General features: G+C 38.7%; 1 protein-coding gene across 1 annotated transcript; it reads right to left on the bottom strand.

Annotated features, from left to right (window-relative positions):
• Positions 1 to 23: 23 nt before the first annotated feature.
• Positions 24 to 20,729, bottom strand: plp2b (proteolipid protein 2b). Its single transcript, XM_086031822.1, has 5 exons — positions 20,287 to 20,729; positions 7,851 to 8,006; positions 7,674 to 7,772; positions 2,978 to 3,074; positions 24 to 1,105 (listed from the first exon to the last, which is right to left on the bottom strand). The coding sequence occupies exons 1-5, from the start codon at positions 20,383 to 20,385 to the stop codon at positions 1,092 to 1,094; spliced, it is 465 nt and encodes a 154-aa protein (XP_085887948.1). The 5' UTR covers positions 20,386 to 20,729; the 3' UTR covers positions 24 to 1,091.
• Positions 20,730 to 21,539: the final 810 nt, after the last annotated feature.

Here is a 21,539-nt window from a genome sequence, read left to right as displayed (position 1 = left end):
TAAAAAATACTAGTGAAAGAGTATTTGTTGTAACAATGGCTTTTATTTCCCAAAACTAAAGTTGCTTTTGACTGTGAAATTACATTTGTAAAGAACGTTAGCGATCACAATGGCAATGGGGTCTTTTTTTTTTTTTTTTTTTTAAACAAACCAACAACCAAGAAATTGACAAAACGGATTAAAAAAAAAAAAAAAGATTATGAATGAATGAATGAAAATCAGACATATGACATTGTCATTTATTACTGCTTTTCTTCATGTGTCCTGTCACAGGACGAAGGGGGCTTCAATGCAAAAGTGAAAAAGAACGAGAGGTTACGGACCTCGGCTGGATTTATCGACACAAACGTACACAAATCTGTTAGCATTAAATACAAAGTATGCTTATCATAACGTGGAACCACACAGTAACACTGTGACACACAAGAATGATATTTTATGGTGAGTGGATGTCAGCAGTTCAAATAAAAACGATTAAATGTGTAAAATAAAAATTACTAGATCCAAGCAGGTAGATAACTTCAAGTGTTTCGGATCGTGGAATCTCAAATGACCACACAGGCACTTGGACACACACACACACAGTGAAGGACATCAATTTTGAACAAGCTGGACGACTTATTAAATGAAAAAAAAACCCTTAAAACACACGAGGCTGATCATTATGATGTTAAATAATGTCTAAAGCACCCATACACATTTAAACAAAACGGTTACTACTAACTACAGAAGTCCATTAAAAGTGGAAATTGACAAGACAAGCTCCCGGAGGACAGATGGGGCCGACCTTTGACACGGACTATCACTTTCACGTTTCCCTTTTTAGCTGATGATCCCACGTTGAGTTTTGGGTTTGTGAGTGGCGTCCCCACTGCCGTTTACGCATGTGTGGCGCCTCTGCGTCATCACCATGGTCATCATCCTCTTAGGTGTGGCTCGTAAAAAAAAAAAAAAAAAATCTGGTGTTGACACGGATTTGAACTTTGACCTGTTCCTTTTACTGTCCTTTGTCCCCTCCCCACTTCTGCCATCCCCTGTCCTCTTGTTGTTCCGCTGAATGCTCAACAGAGGTTACACGCACGTTGGTGTACTTAGACTCCGTCATCTAAGAAAAACACACATTACAAATCAAAGTGAAATGAAATACATTATTACACATACATTTTTAAGGACATGTTTTTACGCTGTATTTACATTGAATGTCTAACTGTCCATTTCCCATTTTAGTGCCCGTATCTATTTACAGTTCATGAGCATGTTTTTTCCAAGTGGCATGTATCTCGACATGTGAAACATGCACATACTTCAAACGCATTGGTTCTAAAATTGGACTCCGCCATATCTGCGGGTGATCGGATGTTTTGATCGGCAATAAAAGGCTTTGATCGAATATTCGTAATTTTTCACGAAAATCGGCCGATCATGATCGGTGCCCGATCGATCGGAGCATCCCTAATATATATATATATATATATATATATATATATATATATATATATATATATATATATATATATATATATATATATATATATATATATATATATATATATATACCTACACATAAATATACATATATATATATAAACATACACATAAATATATATATATATGTACACATATTTAGATTTATATATATATATATATACACACACACATATATATACACACACATATTTTAAATAATTTATCTTTTCTTTTGATTGAAGATAATTCTATGTTTTGCTTTGAATGTTTTAAAGCACTTTGAGTTGCATTTTTATGTATGAAAAGTGCTATATAAATAAAATGTGATTGATTGATTGATATATACACACACATATATACACACACATATATACACACACATATATATACACACATACATATCGTCGCTGTCCTGTGAAAAACACGTCCATTTGTTCAATTACTAGTATTTTTACAAGTATTTTTCCGTGAATGGCGTTTCCACATTACAGACATTGCAATAAAGTGAAAATTAAACATTTTTCCAAAACTCAACATAAGTGTTTTTAAAAGGATAGCGACGATATATATACATACACAGTAAATCAAACAAATAATAATAAAGTTAAAAATGATAAAAAAAATAATAGTCTCTAAATAATATAATATTTTAGATTTCTGTACCAATAACGTGTCATATTTAATGATTCATCATATTTACACCATAGTTTATAATCTGTCAAGTGCTAATGTACCATACTGTATACGGGCCATATTTAATGGTCTATGATTTTCCTGTACCTTAGATTATGGTACATTTATGGAGGTGTATACCCTGAACCCCAAAATAGACATGATTCAGCATTTGGGATATTCGCCTATTTGCGTTATGTTTCCGTATTTGCTGAAAAACTCAACCATTTTCTGTTTAGTTGGGTTTTTTTTTTGCTCAGACGAATCAGTATCTAATACCAAAATACTGCTTCGGCGCCATCTTGTGGTATGTTGGTGACAAGGACCTCTTTTGAAATGAGTGGTGGAGCTTTCTTCAGTCAGTTCTTTCCATTGTCTAATAGAACAAAATGCTTTGATGACATCTTGTGGCACCTAAAGGCAATTACAAACCTTATTCGGGGTGAATTACTCGCAAATTTTCACGAAAAGTGACAGTGCTCCGTCTGTATTTTGGATATTATCAAAATTTCAAGTCAAACGCCATCAACAATGGTGCTAGTTCAATGACACGTTGACAGAGTGGATCAGTTTAAGTCCGTTTGTACTGCAGTCACATTAGCATTGGCTTTGATACACATTTTTATCCACAGGGCCTGAATCTGATAGCACTGTATGTACACTACAGTATGCATAAACCATCCATCCATTATCCAATCCGCTTATCCTACACAAGGGTCGCGGGCGTGCTGGAGCCTATCCCAGCTGTCATCGGGCAGTGGGCGGGGTACACCCTGAACTGGTTGCCAGCCAATCGCCACTCAGTGTAAATCAAAAAATGAGCAGTGCTCCTTCTCACCGGTGGCAGCTGCTGTGTGCTGCCTGGTGCTCTTGATTTGCAAGAAGATGGTGTACGTGTCGTAGGCGAACAGCAGACCAGCGATCAAGCCAAAAACCTGAAATAGAGGAATGCACTTAATTCAGAAAAAACACAAATAGCGTCAACCCTGTTCACGGTTAGCTATTTTTAAATTCACCAATTTCTGGATGTTAGCTCATTCATTGACCGACATTTGAAAATACAGATAAATATGCCCTTGGCAGTGAATGAGTTAAGGAGAGTTTTTGCTTCATGTGTATGTTTAAAAAAAGCTAATATATATATATATATATATATATATAAATATAAAATTGCTTGACATTAGATAATTTTAAGCATCGCAAAGGTGACATGCATGCATACTTCCGGTGTATTTTTTTAAACTTTAAAAAAAAAAAAAATCTAATCTGTAAGCTATTTAATGTGAAGTGCAAGGTTGTATTAAGTGTGAAATTATATTACAAAACTCTATTCAAGTTTATTTGTGGAGCATTTTAAAAACAAACTCAACTTTTTAAAAAAGTGCTGTATATAACCAAATGTAAAACATTAAACATTTAGCAATTGAACATTATTTTAAACAATACAAATATAAATAAAAACCCCCAAAAAACAAGGGTAGAGTTTCAAGTTGTGTTGAACGGCAAGCACTCAATTTTGATCTTTGAAAACAAATAGCAGATCCGTAAAGTGCCAGTGGAGGGAGTTTTCTGTTCCCTTTCAAGAGCTCCTTAAGAGGCGAGCAGAATCAACTAGTTACATTTGGACTGTCTGACTCCAAAGTAGTTATGATCATGACATTAAGAGAGCAACCGCGCTCCCATGACCTAAGTTTGTTTTTTGCCATTGTTTGTTACACTGTTTTTTTTTTTTAAAACAACCACCAATCTTTGAAATGCTTGTTTAGGTTATTACCTCAGCACTGCTATGACAGTGAGTCATGTGCATCAGTTCTGCCCATTTAATCGACCTGACAAATGTCAACAAAGGCGTCATAACTAGCCTGCATTTGTATTCAACATGTTAGAACTAGGAAAAGTAGTGTACTAGTATGCACATATGACTCTGCCATAGTTACACAACAATGAAAGTCACTGAAAGTTTGTGACATGTAAATAAAACCTTCCCCGTGGTATAAATAATTTATGCAAATAGTTTCAAGCTTTAAAATGCTGGTGGCTAAGCATCAAAATGCTTATTACACAGCCAAACATTTTTTTTAATGAATGAATGAATGAATGAACAACTGACTTTTTAATGAGAATGTTTACTATTAAGTGACTTTAATGTTACTTTACAACAACGTAAGCAAATATTAATCAGGTGCATAAAGGCGTGTTGTATTTCTGGAAAAGGCTGAATTTGGGCTGAGGGACCACCCAAGGGGGAAAGGCCAGCTCAGAGTCAGGGTCCCGTCCAACACCTCAATCCGGAAAAGTTGTCAAAGTCCAACAGGCAAAAGGGCAAGGGTTTGATCAGCATTGTTCACAAAGAATTGATTCCCAATCTCAGAGAAACAAAATGCCAAGCATCTTTCAGAGGGACTGAAGAACAGTGAGCAAACACCAGCTTATGATGTCATTTTGGACAATCCCCCTTTCTCTGATTGGCCATTCCTGGATGAGCTGTTTTCTAATCGTGTACTAACAATGACCCTATTTGGCCAATCTGTCTGAAGTTTGTAGCAGAAGTACAAGTAAGACTACAGTATATGTGAGTCATTGTGTATATTGGCGTCATAATTGATTATTCCTTTATCTATGTCTTCCTCCCTCTGATCTGGCCTGATCTAATTGAGTCACACAAATCCAAGAATGACACAAACCTTCACATTTTACAGTAAGTCTGATACACTGAAATCCAGGATTTTTAAAAATGTAAGCACAAAATACAGACGTTCATTAATGAGTACAAAAAATATCTATAAAAGACAAGAAGATTTCCAGAAGGAATAAAATTGACACCACAAGGGGTCCATCATGATTCAAATGGGCCAATGGGCTCTGGATTCCTCCATGCGTGTACGGCCCAAGAGAGAACAATACACGGACTGTGCTATGCAAGGACACATTGTATTTGCCTGATTTGTTGTTTTCATTTGATTTCACACACCAAAAAAAGAAGAGGGCTTAAAAGCTGGGACAAGGGCTGGAAATATTTCTGAGGGAGAGACCTACTAAAATCGGTTTTATGAACTTGTCATCCAGCCTAGTCCTTTGTCTACTAAAAACTTTACTCTGGTTTAATTTAGGTGTCAATTAGCTACAACAGCATCATTAGAAAGGGGATTTTCAATGCAACCTTTTTTTCCCCAAAGTTCCATCTTCATTTACACTTGCTTTATATATATATATCTACAGTTATCAGCTAGCGAAGCCTGCCCTACTTTCATCTACAGTATGTAGACTAGGTGGGGGCAAACATTTTTGTTCAAGGGCCCCCACTAAATGTTTCAAACAGAATGATGGGCCATGTCATTCCTTGATGCGGAAAAATAAATGAATACATTAAATTAAAAATTGGTTACATGCATATGTATAAAGGGTTTTAGGGTAAAATCACATTGTAATCATTCTAATATGAATATAAAATTAAATAATGGAGAAAGCTGTTTTCAGCCATACGTAGCCCACCACTGATGCAGATGGTAAACATACGAACGGCAAAATTCACAACAGGTGTACGATCTATGAATCGACCAATTCATTTCGAAGTGTGCCCATTGGGCCTGATGTAGGTGGTTGCACGAGCAAACAGTTAAACAGGTTGGCAGACTATTGGCGAACATTGTTTTTCTTTATGGCTGTTGTCTTTGGACAAAACTCGCATGCACAGAATATCATTTAACCCGAACAAATCCTAAACATCTGATATGGGCATCTTTGGTAACTCTTGAAGACCTTTTGTGTCAAACAAAATACATTTTAGTTGCCAGGTTCCACTAACCCAGGGGTTTTTCAATCCTGTTCCTCGAGGGCCGCGATCCTGTCTGTTTTCCATCTCTCCTGCTGCAACACACCTGATTCAAATGATCAGGATCATTCTCCAGCTTCCGCAGACCTTGCCGATTATCTGATCATTTGAATCAGGTGTGTTGCAGCAGGGAGAGATGGAAAACAGTTAGGACGGCGGACCTCCAGGAACAGGATTGAAGACCCCTGCACTAACCCTCACCCTTTCCCACTCTCCTGCTAGAGGGCTCCGCCAGTCACCTCGACCAGAAGGAAATGTTTCGCCCTGTTTTTGTTCAATGTGAAAGTTGGTGGTGCATAAACACTCTTGTAAGTCTTTCTGTGACTCTTCCAGTCTCTCTGTAGCAACCTGCTGATGAAACTCTAAGCTCAGGGGCCACTTCCCTCTGAGAACATTCTATCGGTGCTGTTGATCAATTGTTAGGTAATGTCAAAACGTGAACAACATGACGAAAAGGACTGTTAAATTACTTATTGAGCCAGGACATTTACTGGTTCATTCATGGATCGCCTGTTGTGAATTTTGACGTAAGTGCCTTGTAAGGAATAGTAGCAAAAAGTACTGAAATATGGCACAATTGTGCATTCACAAGAGAAGGTCAAAATAAATTCACCTGCAAAGATTTCAGTGTATTTTAAAGTTATGCACAAATTTCACTCCAAAGCCAAATATGCCTAACTTTTTGTGAGCCTTGTAAAATTTTAAAAGTTAAAAGTTTTTCTCTGGGTCATTTTCGGCCAAAATGGCGCAGCGCTCCAACAAGGATCAAACTGTGTTTTGGGATGACCTAAAATTCATAAGCGATTTTGAACCGAAACCGAATTTTCTGGATAAAACGATGTTAAAACGTTCAAATCGGCACGTTAGATTTTTTTTTTTTTTTTGGTGTATCTAAGCCACCGTAGTTTCCTCTGCATTTTCGCTTCCTCCCACGAGCGCGCAGTCCGGAAAAACGACAACAACGCCAGCGCTACCGGCGATTCTGCTATTTGCTCAGGCAAGTGAGCGTTTAGTTAGTAAATCGGGCAAAAATAGATCTGTAGTGTAGTGTGTGCCCCACATGTACAATACAACCCGTGAGCAAGTAACTCAACGTCTGAAAGTCGTCTATTAAGCTTGACAGTGCATCGTATTATTGAGTGACAGTTTTAAACTAATCATTGATTTATGTTTAACTAAGACCAGGGAGAAAGGTGAAAGGCTAGTCACTAGCTGGTTGGCAAAATGACTTGCTGACAGACTGTTTGGTTTACAGACTTGACTGTCTACCTTCTCTCATGTTGATGATTTCTTTTCAGATGGTATATGCACTTTCTTCTTTCGTTATTGGTTTGATTAAGAACAGATCTGAAATCATTTGTGTAAATAAAATGCTGTTAATCCCAATGGACTGTTCTGTGGGTATTAAGTTAAATTGACTGGCATTTTGAGTTCAAAGAAAGAAAAATTAAGTTTAAATAAAAGACATTCAAAATACTTCATTTTTCATTATTTTTAATTTTACAAAGAAATCGTAATCGTAAAATCGGGTTTGAGAGAAAATAATCGGGATTTTCTTGTTAGGCAAAATCGAACAGCCCTAGTTGAAACCATAATTAAGTGATTGTTAACTAGTCAATGAAGTAAATTATGCCTACGTGAAGGAAACGGGAAATGTGCATGAATGATAACTGTTGCGAGCATGTGTGCCAGCTTCACTGACCCCGCCTGCGATGCGAGCGCCGTCGCCAGCTCCTCCAATCACACACACCAGCGAAGTGATGATGTAAAGGATTGCGCCAATGCCGGCCCGGAACAGATCCTGAGCAAAAAGGGCAAAAGCGAAAGGTGAGGTTTTTGCGCGATCAGACCACGACAGCGCCACACACTTGCCACTTACGCTCCACATCCAGTTGACCAGTTGGAACTGCTTGTCCAGATCCATCATGAAGATGGCGAAGAAGACTATGGCGAAGATCATCTCGCAGATGGCGACAGCCGAGTAGCCTCCGTACAGGGACGCCGCGTAGCAGATGATAACGATGAAGCTGATGATCTGGGAGGGTGGACGAAGGATGACAACAGTCATCAGTGGTTGGCAAACTTACACCAAGTTGGTTCCCCTAGTACAGTACCACGAGTTACAACTAAGCCCAGTTTTTCAAGATATGAGCCGCCATTCGGCTAATATTTTTTGCGATACAAGAATTAGATCTACTTTTTTATGTATGAATAAACTACTACTGTAATAATTTCATATGAGAAATATATAAATATAGAGGACTAGACACGTTTTTGTACTTCATCCTACTCCCTTTGAACATGTAAACAGCATTGAAATATGACATCTATCGATGATTTTATTTCTTTGTTGTCCAATTTTTATTTCGATCTTATAATATGTCTATATGTTAAATAAACCAATCAATCAGATGATGGCAGTCAACTCAAGTCAATTCAGTTTGGCAGATAGTGAACAATTCTTTTAAAAAGAGGCCAAGTTCTTACTTCCAGCTTTTTATTGCCATTCCCTCCTCTTGAAGTTTACTCTCAAACCAAACATAAAACAAAGAAGTCCACATTTTGTATTCAACTGCACCACATAACTTATAAATGTTTGTTAAGATTAAAGACAAAACAAATCTTTGCAATATGTTGCATGTACCCCATTAGTCTGAACACAGTATACTGATTAATATTTCATTTGTGGAATAAGAATTAAGCAGATTAAGACATCCCTTTACATCCACCTCACGGGGCGGCCATTTTGTCCTATACTGCCTTCTTTCGTTCAGTTAGCTTGTACATGAAATGTGCTATATAAAAAAAGCTTTCTTGCCTTGCGTTGCCTTAACTTCTACTGTTGACTGAAATTGACGTCAAACTGCCGTCAGGCTCAAATTTCAAACGCCGCAGCTCATCTGCTTCTCGTGTTTGGTCTGGTGACGTTTGTGATGCGAGTCAGAGGGCAGCTTAATGTCAATTTCAGTCGACAGTAGAGGGCAGTATAGGGCAAATTGGCAGCATTTTAAAATTGATATAAACGGATGGAATAATCTGTTTAATTCCTATTATTACTTCAGCTCGCTGAATATCCATATGTATATATATTATACTGCCCCCTGGTGGCTAAGGAGTGCAGACCAGGAGTGGTTAAATAAATTAATCCTAAAACATTTCATTTAATGATGTTATTACTGTCTGCTTTTAAGTACTATACCATACATTGCTATTTTCATATTAAAGATGAGGTCAAACCAAACATTTGTTTTCAAAAATGTGTTCAATGCGGGCCAACTAGTTGAAACAACACATTCTGATTAATATTGCGTTTGTGGAATAACAGTTAATGCACCGGTTTTTAGCTCTCTCTGGGGACAGCCATTTTGTCGCTTCTGTCGACTGAAAATGACATCACAGTTGCTTAGTGTTTAGGTAACGACCAATCAAAGCGCACCTGCTTTCTGAAGCTGAGCCATGATTAGTCATTATCTGAGCCCTGAGCAACCGTGAAGTCATTTTCAGTTGACATTAGTGACAAAATGGCTGCCCGCTGAGATGGTTAAATTGTGCTGCTTAACTCATATTCCACAAACACAATGTTAATCAGAATGCCTTGCTTCAACTAGTGAGCCTGACTAGAACACATGCTTGAAAAAAATATGTTTGGGTTGACTTCCCCTTTAATAAACATAGTACAAAAAACTTTGTTGGTCAAAGTGTTCATCAAAAACATGTAGAGGTTTTATTCCTAAAAACGATTTATTACAGTATTTGGTAAGCCAGTGCAACATTATGCACAGATGGAACATGAATGCTGCGCTTAACATAAATTAAATACAATTTAAAAAACTATACTCAGTGATTCAATTTAAAAAGAAATTATTGCACATACGTCCCAACAAAGCTGTAGCCCAAAAACTGTTGGAGAACAAAGCGAGATGAAATGCTAATACTGAACTGTACTTATGCAGTGATTCTTCGGTGTACTACAAGAGGGAGCCCGCAGAGCACACTTTGAGAATCCTGCACTCTGTCAGAGGAGTTCCCACAAGCATGAGAATAATCCAGAATACTTTGACCCGCATGTTCAATAAAAGCTCATATTTTTCCATATGAGGGAAAAAGAAGGCCTGCATTCTTTTCGATCTTTTCCCCTTTAGTGCTGCCACTTTGGGGAAAAAAAAAAAAATCTTAACTCACACACAGATGGCTGTCTACAAACGTTCCACTTTGAATTGAGCTATTGTCAAACGGCGTGGGCGCATGCATTCAAACAACATTGACCAATGCTTACAAGCATTTTCAACCTCACCACTGACAGCCTTGAGCAGAGTTAAAATCTTTCTTCTCGGAATGTACTCACAGTACATATTTTTTTTATATCAAATACTGTATTTGTTAGCAAGCCATAAATTAGTAAACATTCAACAATTTGTTTCTTTCTCTTCATGGTCAGAGGCTCTTGTGTTGTATCATCAGTGGGCCTTTTCCCCGTTGGAATGAAACTTTCCAAATACATCTGTTTTTACTCATTTTGCTAGCTTGTGGCCGCATTAGCGTTATAGCACCGAGATTTGACATGAGTCCATCATGAACGGATTTAACAGAGAGAGAATCCATTCATTTTTCAAAATAAAATAATTTCAGCCTCGGTTAAAAAAAAATTAAAAAATTGCAAATACTGTAAGTTTGATATTCTTTCAACTGTACAGCCTGCCGCGGCCCAGTCCAAAGTGGTCCGCGACCCGCCCAGGGGATGGGGACCACCGTTTAATGGTTGAATATTATGCTTGGTTCACTTAAAATAAAATACAATACAATACAATACAAGACAATTTCATTTATATAGCGCATTCCATTAGTTAGTGTTAGTTATCCGCCTATGTGATGGACCGGTCCGTCTATCCGCCTATGATGGACGGCCATTTTGTAGTCAATAAACGATAGATGAGAAACTTAAAAAAATTTAAGGCTTAAGCATTGTCGGAAGCCCATTTTTTCCAACTATGTCATCGGCTCTCGGCTATTTTCGCGGTGAGGCTTCTATGGCTGTGGCGCAGTTTTAGCTTCCCATTGGCCGCGGCCCTCAAAGGTCTAAAAAGGTGCTAAAAGGACCGAAAAGGAGACGCGTTTAGTCTAGTCGCGATGAGGCTTCCATGCCACGGTAGTCTTTCGTTCCATAAAATATTTTTTTTTAATTTATTAACAATTATCATTTTTACAAACTTCCCATTTAATTACATTGATTTCTTGAATTTCTTGAATTACACTGAAGTCAATTATCACCAATTCACAAAATAAAACGTGGCCTCAAATGTTTCACCAATTCTAACTGGGACTAATTCATGTCACAAATCTCTATTCAATGATAGTCTATTTCAATATACGCTGTAGGTGGTTTGACTTTAATTGTAACATACGCACATAACGTAATGTGTTATTATCTCAGGTTTTGGACAGGTGTGATACTGGTTTGGCTGCCGTCTGCATGTTTCATGTTGCTCACCATGGTGCAAGGAATGCTCAGGGAGTTTGTGTGAATGTTTAGATGCATGAAAAATTAGAGGGAACATTGGCATGGAGATACTTTTAACGACACAGAAGGCAAAACTAGTTGATAATTAGGTGTTCATATTGTGTATGTGTTTTGTATTTTACCATGTAATTTGCTCCTAACAGATTTCCTTTACTGTTACATCAGACTGTGATGCCTTTAAAGGGACAATGTGTAGAATGTTTTGCATTTTCACTGATCAATCCTTATAAAAACCCAATATTTATTGCAACAATATGCAAAAAAAATATGCTCTATCACATCAACGTAATTATTTTTATATAACCGTAGGTGAAGTAACCTCTAATTATATTACATAGGGAACGCCTGCCATACAGGCGGCTGCAATGTTTCACTGCCATCTTTGGGCTACGGATACTCGAGTGAGACAAACTTAGCGAACGTACAGTCGTTCGTACGCATCATCAACTGCATGTGTAACAAATGCAATGCACTTACTTCATGACTTGAGATAATACTAAAAGTCTTTTGTGATGACATTTTTCTTGCACCTCTGCTGAAGAAACTGTTGGTAGGCTTGCGACGTGTGGTCTCTCAGAGGCACCGTAGTGCATGAGATTCAAAATGTGCGCGCTTCCATCTTAGGTCATCGCATTCTATTAGTTGACCACTAGATGGCACTGAATTCTACACACTGTCCTTTTAAGTGATACGTTTGCAGACGGAATCCATTTTTCTTTGTATTGTGCAGAGGAAATTGTGTTGGTAATTCCAAGCATCTCTTTGTCAGTTTCGTTGTATTTTCTTTGTTTCAACATTGTTATTTTTCAACAGTGCATTTAATGCTGGCTTGCTGTTCATTTAAATGATCACAGGTTTTTGTTTTGTTTTTGTTTTGTCATATGGGATTTATTGCATTAGTATTGTCATGTTGTAACAACAAACCAGTACTTAAAAAAAGTTATTATAGCGCATTATATGCCATGTTCAAGAAAAATTGCGTTGTTTTTTTTAGCAACATCTGATGAAAACAAGTACTCAAATGAAAGTCCCTGTAACTCCTACTCAATCAGGAAAAAGTAGCATCAGTGCATGCATAATTAAATATGTTTTGATTATTCCACTATTGGCCAAATGATGAACAATGTAGAGTTACAGAGTGTAGGTGCCTTAATTATTGCCTTATTTTTAATTGCTTGATTTTTGTCCCAAAAAAGCACGAGCATGAAAACAGACATTATTTTATAGATGCCTGTTTTATGCAAGTGGGGGATTTCAGGTAGGCAAACTGACTTTTCAGATTAACTTTAAATCTCTTAATGGTTAGGTTTATTCTGTTTTATCATGCTTGTATTATCGATTTACTTGTTTGTTTTCTGTTAGTATCTTACTAATTATTTCTCAATTTGTTTATTGACAGGTTTTTTTTTTTTTTAACTGTAAAATTTACTGGTAGTAACTTTCTTTCAAAAGTTGCAATACAAAAAATTATTACAGTGGTGCCTTGATATACGACTTCCTTTACATTTTTGAGATACGAGCCGTCGCTTGGCCATATTTTTTTTTGCCTGGAGCAAAAAAACAAAAAAAAAACAAAAACAAAAAAAAAGCAAGCAAAACGAACAAAACGTTGGGAGGTACCAGTGCACTTCAGACTCCCTAGATGGTGACAGCGAATTACACAACATCCAACCACCATTAATTCACATTGGTTTCCTGCAGTGCAGTGGAAGGGAAGTGACTGACAAATTAGTGATTTCTTTTTCGTTCATGTCCCTTGGGAAATAATTATTTGAGATACATATTGAATTAAACTAGTGTCTCAAGGCACCATGCGCTGTATTACATGTGTAAGTAAATTAGGCCATTGAGAGCACGCAGAGAGTGTCTTGCTGCCAGACCATGTGACCAGCTGATATTTTTGAAAAAGAATATGCGTAATGCATAAAAAGAACCAGCTTATTGTGACAAGGTAAGTTGCTGTATAAAAAAGAGCTAGCTTGTTTTGTTTCACTATGTTTATATTAGAATATTAAGAGAACTAGCTTGCTCTTATATCAATACTTTTTGGGGGGGAAAAAGTTTATTATTTTGGAATCAGTAAAGCGGAGTTGGTTTTAAAATAGAATCCATTGAAAATATCTATTATTTGGAGTTACCCTTAATGAATAGGTTTATTTAGAAAAGCCATTGTGACTATCAAAATATTGTATCAAAATTGCCTTTTATCGTATCAAATTGTACCGTTCATAAAAAGTGATATCGCTTTGTGTCAAACCGTTAGGCAGTTATATCGACACGTATCGTATTGGTCAGAAAACATATCGTTACGCCCCTCGTATATTTACACGTGAAGCACTACGCGCCATCCCAAAATGACTCCGGCCCCGCCACTGCTCACCACGCGCACATGCATGCACGTACGCATCACATGCGCACGCCACCACGCTTGTTCATGTGTTCTCAGACTGGCACAGGCTGCCTCAGTGGAGGGACAGGGAGTACTTGAGATCCTACGCGGCCCCACACAAAAGAGGCTCTATTCCGACTGGCCCCGGCAGCTGTGACCGACCCGCTCGGCTAGAAAGTTCCCTTGGAACAAGGGCGCCTCTGAGAAACGCTGACACCTTCATGCTGCCAGCGCAGCCGCACATCTGTTGGCGCGGCGCCCGTTTGAAAAGGTCCACCCAAGCGTCATCTGTATAATGAGCCGCGTTTTTTCACAGTGACCGGAGGGGCGCTGCAGTGAATGGTCGGCTAAATATAGTCAGCAGATACATGAGCGTCAAGGGCTGCTCCTCAAACAGCAACGGTTACTAGGGAAGTCACTTTTAGGGCGTTGCACCCCCCCATTGCCTTCAACAATTACAGCAGCTCACTAAAGAGAATACCATGTGTTCAGCACAAAATGGAAAATTCCGTTCCTTCACCGAGTCATTGATGATGATGACGAGAAAAAAAAAAAAAAAAAAAAAAAATCTGTTATGTTTCAGTGAGGCAGTGCGATGAAGCATTTGGTTAGCACTTCTGACTCACATGTTCTGAGGTGGAGGTTACAATTCGGGCTCCGGGCTTCCTGTGTGGAATGTTGAGGCTTAAGTACCCGGTTTCCTCCCACATTCGAAAAACAAGTGTGTTAGCTTCATTGAAGACGATAAATTGCTCTTAAGTGTGAATGTGAGAGTTAATGATCCATGCATTCCATCCATTTTCAACACCGCTTATCCAGTACAGGGTTGCGGGTATGGTTGGGCATTTTTTGAATTTGGATTCTGGTTCTTTGATTTGATTCCGATTCCTAACGATTCCGATTCTTAAAAATAAGAGTTATTTTTGGACAACTTCTTTCATTTCATGAAGTTTTTAATGTTTGTGATCTTTACATTGTTCAAAGGGCAATTTTTAACCAGTATATTTATTTGTATATTTTTTCTATTATTTTTCACAAGAGCTTTATTTTTGAGAAGCTCAAGAAAATACTCAGAGGATTGTTCAAAACTCCTATTTCTACTTTCTGCTAAAGCAAATGTGAAAAAATTGTCAGCTAAATTGGATTGTGGAAGTTTGGATTTATTATTTTTATTTTTTAAACAACAATAGATGTGCTTCAGTATGCCCGCGGCCCTCTTGAGTAGCGGTGTCAGAGTCATTTTTGTCAAGGGCCATATGGTTGTTCAGGTTTCTCTCAGAGAGCCGGTCTGACAAAGAAACCATATAAATGTTTAAAGTGGAAGTCAACCCAAACATTTTTTTTATAATATGTTCTATGAAACCCCACTAGTTGAAACACGGAATTCTGATAAATATTGCCTTTGTGGAATATGAGTTAATCCACTCGTTTTTAGCCATCTCCGGGGGCGGCCATTTTGTCACTTTTGTCTACTGAAAATGACATCATAACTACTCAGGGCTCAACGGCAAATCATGGCTGACCTGTTTTCTGAAGCTGAGCCGTGATTGGTCGTTATCTGAGCACTGAGTAGTTCTGATGTCATTTCCAGTGGACAGAAATGACAAATTGGCTGCCTCCTGAGATGACTAAAAAGGGGTTGATTTTGCCGCTTACATATTCTTGAAAAAAATATGTTTGGGTTGAATTCATCTTTAACCGCTCCATTATAGCATTACATATAAACAACAAATTGATGACTAGTTTTGAAATCACAAGTCAGGATAATAGTTTGTTCGACTTGTCACAAAGGTTCTTGTTCAAGTTAATTTGAAAATGGGTGTGGTAACAAAAAACGCTTGCAATATCTCAGTTAGTATTCATTACATATGACAATTTGAAATTCAATACAGATTAGCAAGAATCATGGAAGTTGACACACATAATTTACTTTCGAAGGCCACAAAAAAATGACGTGGCGGGCCAGATCTAGCCCCCGAGCCTTGAGTTTGACACATGTGCTCTTGAGGATAGGTGGGTCGCATAATGAATGGATGGATAGGTGAAAATAGTAAGGTAAGATACATTTAAGTAGGCTTGTTTTGTTAAAATGAGTGGCTGTAATGCTTTGTTGCAGAAGGATTTTCGTGAGCTATGGAGGTAAGTCTCGGTGCAGCATAATACCAGCCTACTAAACATGGTTACTTGGCTCATTGTTTGAATTATTGCATCACTCATGGCTCTAAGACCATTCACAAAGACTTTGTGAAGATGACATAATACAGGCATGTGCGCTTGTGATGTATTAAAAGGCTTTTTGCACCGAGGTGGTTAGGCATGACCACGGACTTTGATATGCATGGCTTGTTCTGGCGACATGATCGTACCATTTCATTCAATGACACCGTAATCAATTGTCAACTTATTTATTTTTTTAAATTAGCCATTGAACAGATTTTTTGCTGGTGTTGCGTTGATATGACAGAACTATACGTTATAATACCAACTTGAACGAAGTGGCATTTGGGAACTCAAGCAAGAAGGTGTCTTTTATGTCTTGAAACTTTTGACAGCACGAGAATTCCACCCAACTTCGACGATACGCTGTATTCATGCAGCTAGGCAGCAGTGCGGCAGACAGCTGGGTGTCGCTAGCTTAAAACGTGGAAATGTATTTTTGGTGTGCGAAAGCTCATTTCTGATGCCCGTTATATCTCATCGGCTCACAACCAGTGCTTCACGGTGACCCAGTCCTAAAAGCTAAGCTAAAGATTGTCCTATTTCCAGAGCTGGGTATCGCCTGTTTTCCGTCTGCGATACCCAGCAGTAAGTGGCTGTTAACAAAATATCACTGGCTGTGCTGTACAACAGTGACTACGTTTACATACAGTCAATATTCGGGTTAAGGTCAAAATTCCAACTTCTGAGTCATTTGCAATAACCTGTTTACATGACTTCAGCGGACGGAGTTACCGCCCACATTTAAATAATCCGATTGAAACGGCAAAGGTCATAACGAAATTATAGGTCATTTATGCTTGTTACTTGCTTCCGTCAATAAAACACATATAACACATCTGCTCGTGCAGCGCCTGATTGTGACGTGACGCTTACGTTCTTGACGCCGATTGGCTGTCGGCGACGATGAACGGACTGGAACCACGTGGTCGATTAAATATGCACATAGGAACTTGATGACGGTTAGGCGATGCCCAGCTCTAATTAAACGTGTATTTCCGGTGGGTTGCGCGCCAAATAGCGCGCATACAAGCACTTTATGTCCTACAAAGACCAAGAATCCTCGCGCAAAATGTTCCATGCATTCGGGATATTCCCATCGCCGTATACATGCGCGCATATTTGGGTTGGAAAGGGAGTAACACAGGCATGATATTCGGAATTTAAAAAAACAGAATAAGGGCATATTCAGGTTATTGCGCCCTATCTATGACTTTTAAAAACCCGAATACTGCCAATATTCTGGTTTTGAAAGGTTTATTGTAAACGCAGTCATTGCAGCCAATAGAAAGGCTACCAAAAAAAGAATATCGTTTCATGTAACAAATATTACAATTGAGTTGAGTGTTCACGCTAGTGCCGCCCATCACTGGATTGTACACCCAGTAACAGTGTGTGATAGCTTTCTTCCGGCTCTTCAATCTGCTTCCTACAACGCACACTATCTTGGCCATCCACCGCTGAAGATTACTTCCTTGAGCATTTAACTGACATGATTGGATGAGGGCGGAATAAACCACAGCGGTGCTACTCCTGACTTTGCCAAGAGCTGCTTCTTTGTTCCCCAGCCCAAGCTCCTCAACCGGCAAGGAATTTGTGCCTTTAAAGTCGGTGGAACATTGAACCTGCATCTGAGAGCCACTTTTATAAGCTACTTGATTTACGAGCATGGAGGTGGAGGGAGGGAAGTGCTGGTGTTGGAGGACACTTTACGATCAGCAACTTTTCTCTGGAGGAGTACCATTCTTCCCTTTCTATTTCCAGCACCTAACAAGCCGCCGCGAGATAGCTGATCAGACTGCACAGCTGTGGTGACAAGCTGATATATCGCAAACAAGGGCGATGATGCAGAACCCGAGAAAAGTGAACTAGTCACTTTCCATGAAGGAGTTCCATCCTTTTCACTTTCTATCATGACACAGAGCAGGTGGTAAGTAGAAAGGCGTTTTACACCGGGCTGAGTTGTGACCCTCTGTGTGCCATAAACGCTAAGCATTTGGACCTTTGGTGCCAAATGAGAAAGCAGAGGCGGCACAAGTAACAGGTGGAAACCCTTAACCTCGATTTGTGATCCCTCAAACCCCACACCACATGCTTTTAATTTCCATGTTTACCACAGTGAGAGAAAAAAAAGGCAGAATTTTGTTTCCGAATGAACACAAGAAAGTAGCTCAGCTCTTGCTTAGAACAAGCTGGAGAATCAGGCTCCATTAAATAAATGTTGAGTAAACTTTAACACACCATAGACAAGAGTGTTGTTAACAACGCCGGCAAATTTCAAAGATTAAAACAATAAATACAAATCACAAAGTGGAGTAAATAGAACAAGGCTTCAAAATCGTAGAAAATCAAGTTGTTCTCTCCGCCGTGGGCATGTCTACTGACTGTGATGAACTCACACCAGCTGTCAACTGTCAATCAAAGTCAACTTCCACAATTTGGGAAAATGGATGACACGTCATCCAGCATATTTATTGTACGAAAAAAATATCCGCATGTTTGAATCACCAAAACATGTATCATGTATTTGGAAATAAATTCCCTTTCCAAGGTCTTTAAACCCAACCAAAAAAAAATTTTTTTTAAATCACTAAAATGGCCTCCAGATTCCACTGAGTAAAGGCTAGAATATGATATGAACTGTATAGCAAGCTAAAATGCAAACTGGTTCATAGCTCCTTTTAGTACAACAAAACTGTGTGGCCATCAAGGTCAAGAAAGTGGAAAAGTGTGTTTGTATGATAAATGAGACGTTAGAAATGTTAATTACACAAAATGGCTGTCCACTCATCAAGTGTAAAAACTGAACAACCCAGTAAATCTTTTGTTAGCTGCTTATTTCTGGAAAATGTGTCTGCAAATCAAGCCGTTTGACTGCATAGCCGCAATGGCTAATTTCCATTTTAGCATCCGCACATTGAGTTGCCACTGATGCGACCCATACACGTGGTCCACCTTGTAATGAAGTGCTCCCTCCATGGGGGGAAACGCAATCCATCTAGGAATGGGCGCTAAACTTCACACTCTAGACTAGAAGGAGCTTGCTCGGCTCGCTCCCATGTCCCAGCTCCACCCTGGTTGTCATGGTTAACGACAACCGCAGTCAACAATGGCCCGGCAGCACGAGGGCGGAGTGAACAGCGCAGTTAAGCCAAAGTGGTAAAAATGTGCTGTAGTTCTTCATCCTTTGTGGAATTTAACCAAAGAATGCTAGAGCGAATGCAAGAAATAAGGGGAATGTTCTAAATCCTGAGGGGAAAATGCATGTCTCCATAAAACACAGGTGTTGAGTGTGGCCTATATGCAAATCATGTGCACCTACGTTTTATATGTTTGTTGGTAACATCTGTAACCAAAATGGCAAAAGTGTTTTAACTTTGATAATGCGGATATTTTGCACGCATTTTTTGTTTCCAAATCTCTAGAACAATAGTTGAACAAGTTCTTATCTTTAACTTTTGATTTAAAAACTAATTATCAATCAATTTTTTGCGAGGCGATGAGCGATGATAAATACGCATTGGAAAAGTTAACGCACCACTGCAAAATGATCAGTTAAATGCCTACACATTTTCCTTTGCATGAAAGCAAACTCAAGTGTTTGTGATTTGCTTTCAACTATAGCTATGATTATGACACATTAAAAGCAAGCAGCAGCGGACGTCAAAACTATCCGTGATTTTCAAGGACTCTTATTTTTCTTTTCTTCATCTTGCAGTGCTTTCATAATTATTCTCCAGCGCTGGATTTGTCAGTTTCACAGTCAAAACCATAACTATAATAGAGCCATCGTCTAAAATGAGTTTTGACGACCCTGCCTTAGTGAGCTAAGTTGCACCTTTGTAACGAAGTCTGGAGCAAAAAACAATATAAAAACACGGAACATCTCAAGGAGATCGAAACGTTAAAGCAGAAGACCCGTATAGCGCGGCAAAAGTGGCAACGCTACAACCAAAAAAATGTCTTGTATAGATAGTTCCTCCATTTTAAATGAAGAAGGAAGCGTATTACTAATACAGTGGCATGTAAGTAAACAATCCGATCCGGAAAGTTACAAATAGCACTTTTATCAACAGTTAGTTACTGGCCGTATTATTCAATCCGACCCTACAGTTGCATATGGTCATCAATCTGATCCCAACAATTACTAATAGTTTCTTATAGATCGAAGTAATGGCGTGAATCACTTACTATTTCTGCCGCGAGGATACAACCTTTTTGGGTCCTCACGTAACTTTTCAGCTTCTCCAGACAGCTGGCACCAGAGCTGGACGCTGACGTATCGGCCATTCTTATTCTGAGTAGTAGAAATTAAAGCAAAGCAAAGCAAAGCAAAGCTACAAAACTTCGAGCGAAGACGTCCCACAGTGCACCGCTGGTCCCGCTGGTGCTAGCTGACTGAAAAAAAAAACTAAAACAACAAGTGTGGGTGGAGTAGGCTGGCAGAAGTCAGTCAGGAAGCAGCACAGTCGCTACGAAGAAGCCGTGCTCGCTACTTGAAAGTTGCGAGGGTGGACACGAGCAAAGGAGAGTTGAGGATCTGTCATGTCACTCATTGGGGCGTTGGCTTTCACTTTTCTCCAAGAGAAACTGTGCTGCCTTCAAGAGCAACTGGGAACTCCCAGAATCACAAATCGGAAACTTCCGTTCCACGTCCTCAGTTTTCAAGAAGCAAAGATTAAATGATGCGTTGCGCTTAGAAATTACTCTTTAATTTAAACTTTATATTTTGAAATATGTTAGGCACGATGCCTTTGTTATATTCTAATTTTGTTAATGATCAAGTTTTTTGTTTTTTTTATCCGACTTTGGCAGAACGCAACAATCGGCTACTGCATGTACTGTATTATGTTACGACTGTAGCGAGTTGCCTTCACGTATCCTCGGACACGTTTGGATTCTCAACAGTTTGTTCAATTCCTGGACTTAATTCATTCATTCATTCTCCGAACATAATTTAAATAGGCACAAAAGAAGACATATTATTTTTTTCATATGACCTAAATTGTTCTCTTATAATCTCTCTCTCTCTCTCTCTCTCTCTCTCTCTCTCTCTCTCTCTCTCTCTCTATATATATATATATATATATATATTCATCCTACAATAGTAATCCTATCAGTCTTTAAGGCATTAAATGTATGATTCTGTATTCCCCTTCGATTTTGAAGGCAGCGTGTTGCATAAGTGTTTCTATGGAAGTTATGATACATAGTTCAAAGCAGTGATACGATAGCACATACGACCCGCTCTGTTTTGTAAAAGCAAGCATTTACATGATCAAGAGGCAGGGGTGTTACCAGAGGGGGGGCAGTGCCCACCCACGGGCACACTACCACCCAAAGACAACTGGATGTAGTTCTGATGAATGGGAAATAAAAAATCTAATCAACTTTTAGTTGTTTAGCCCAAATCACAACAACAGTTATCTCAATTAAGGAGAAAA

The sequence above is a fragment of the Filicampus tigris genome, chromosome 1 (assembly GCF_054856515.1).
Source record: "Filicampus tigris isolate MCC_2025a chromosome 1, RoL_Ftig_1.0, whole genome shotgun sequence".
Lineage (NCBI taxonomy): Eukaryota > Metazoa > Chordata > Actinopteri > Syngnathiformes > Syngnathidae > Filicampus > Filicampus tigris.
Note: the sequence above shows the minus strand (reverse complement) of the source record. Positions and strands in the feature narration are given on the sequence as shown.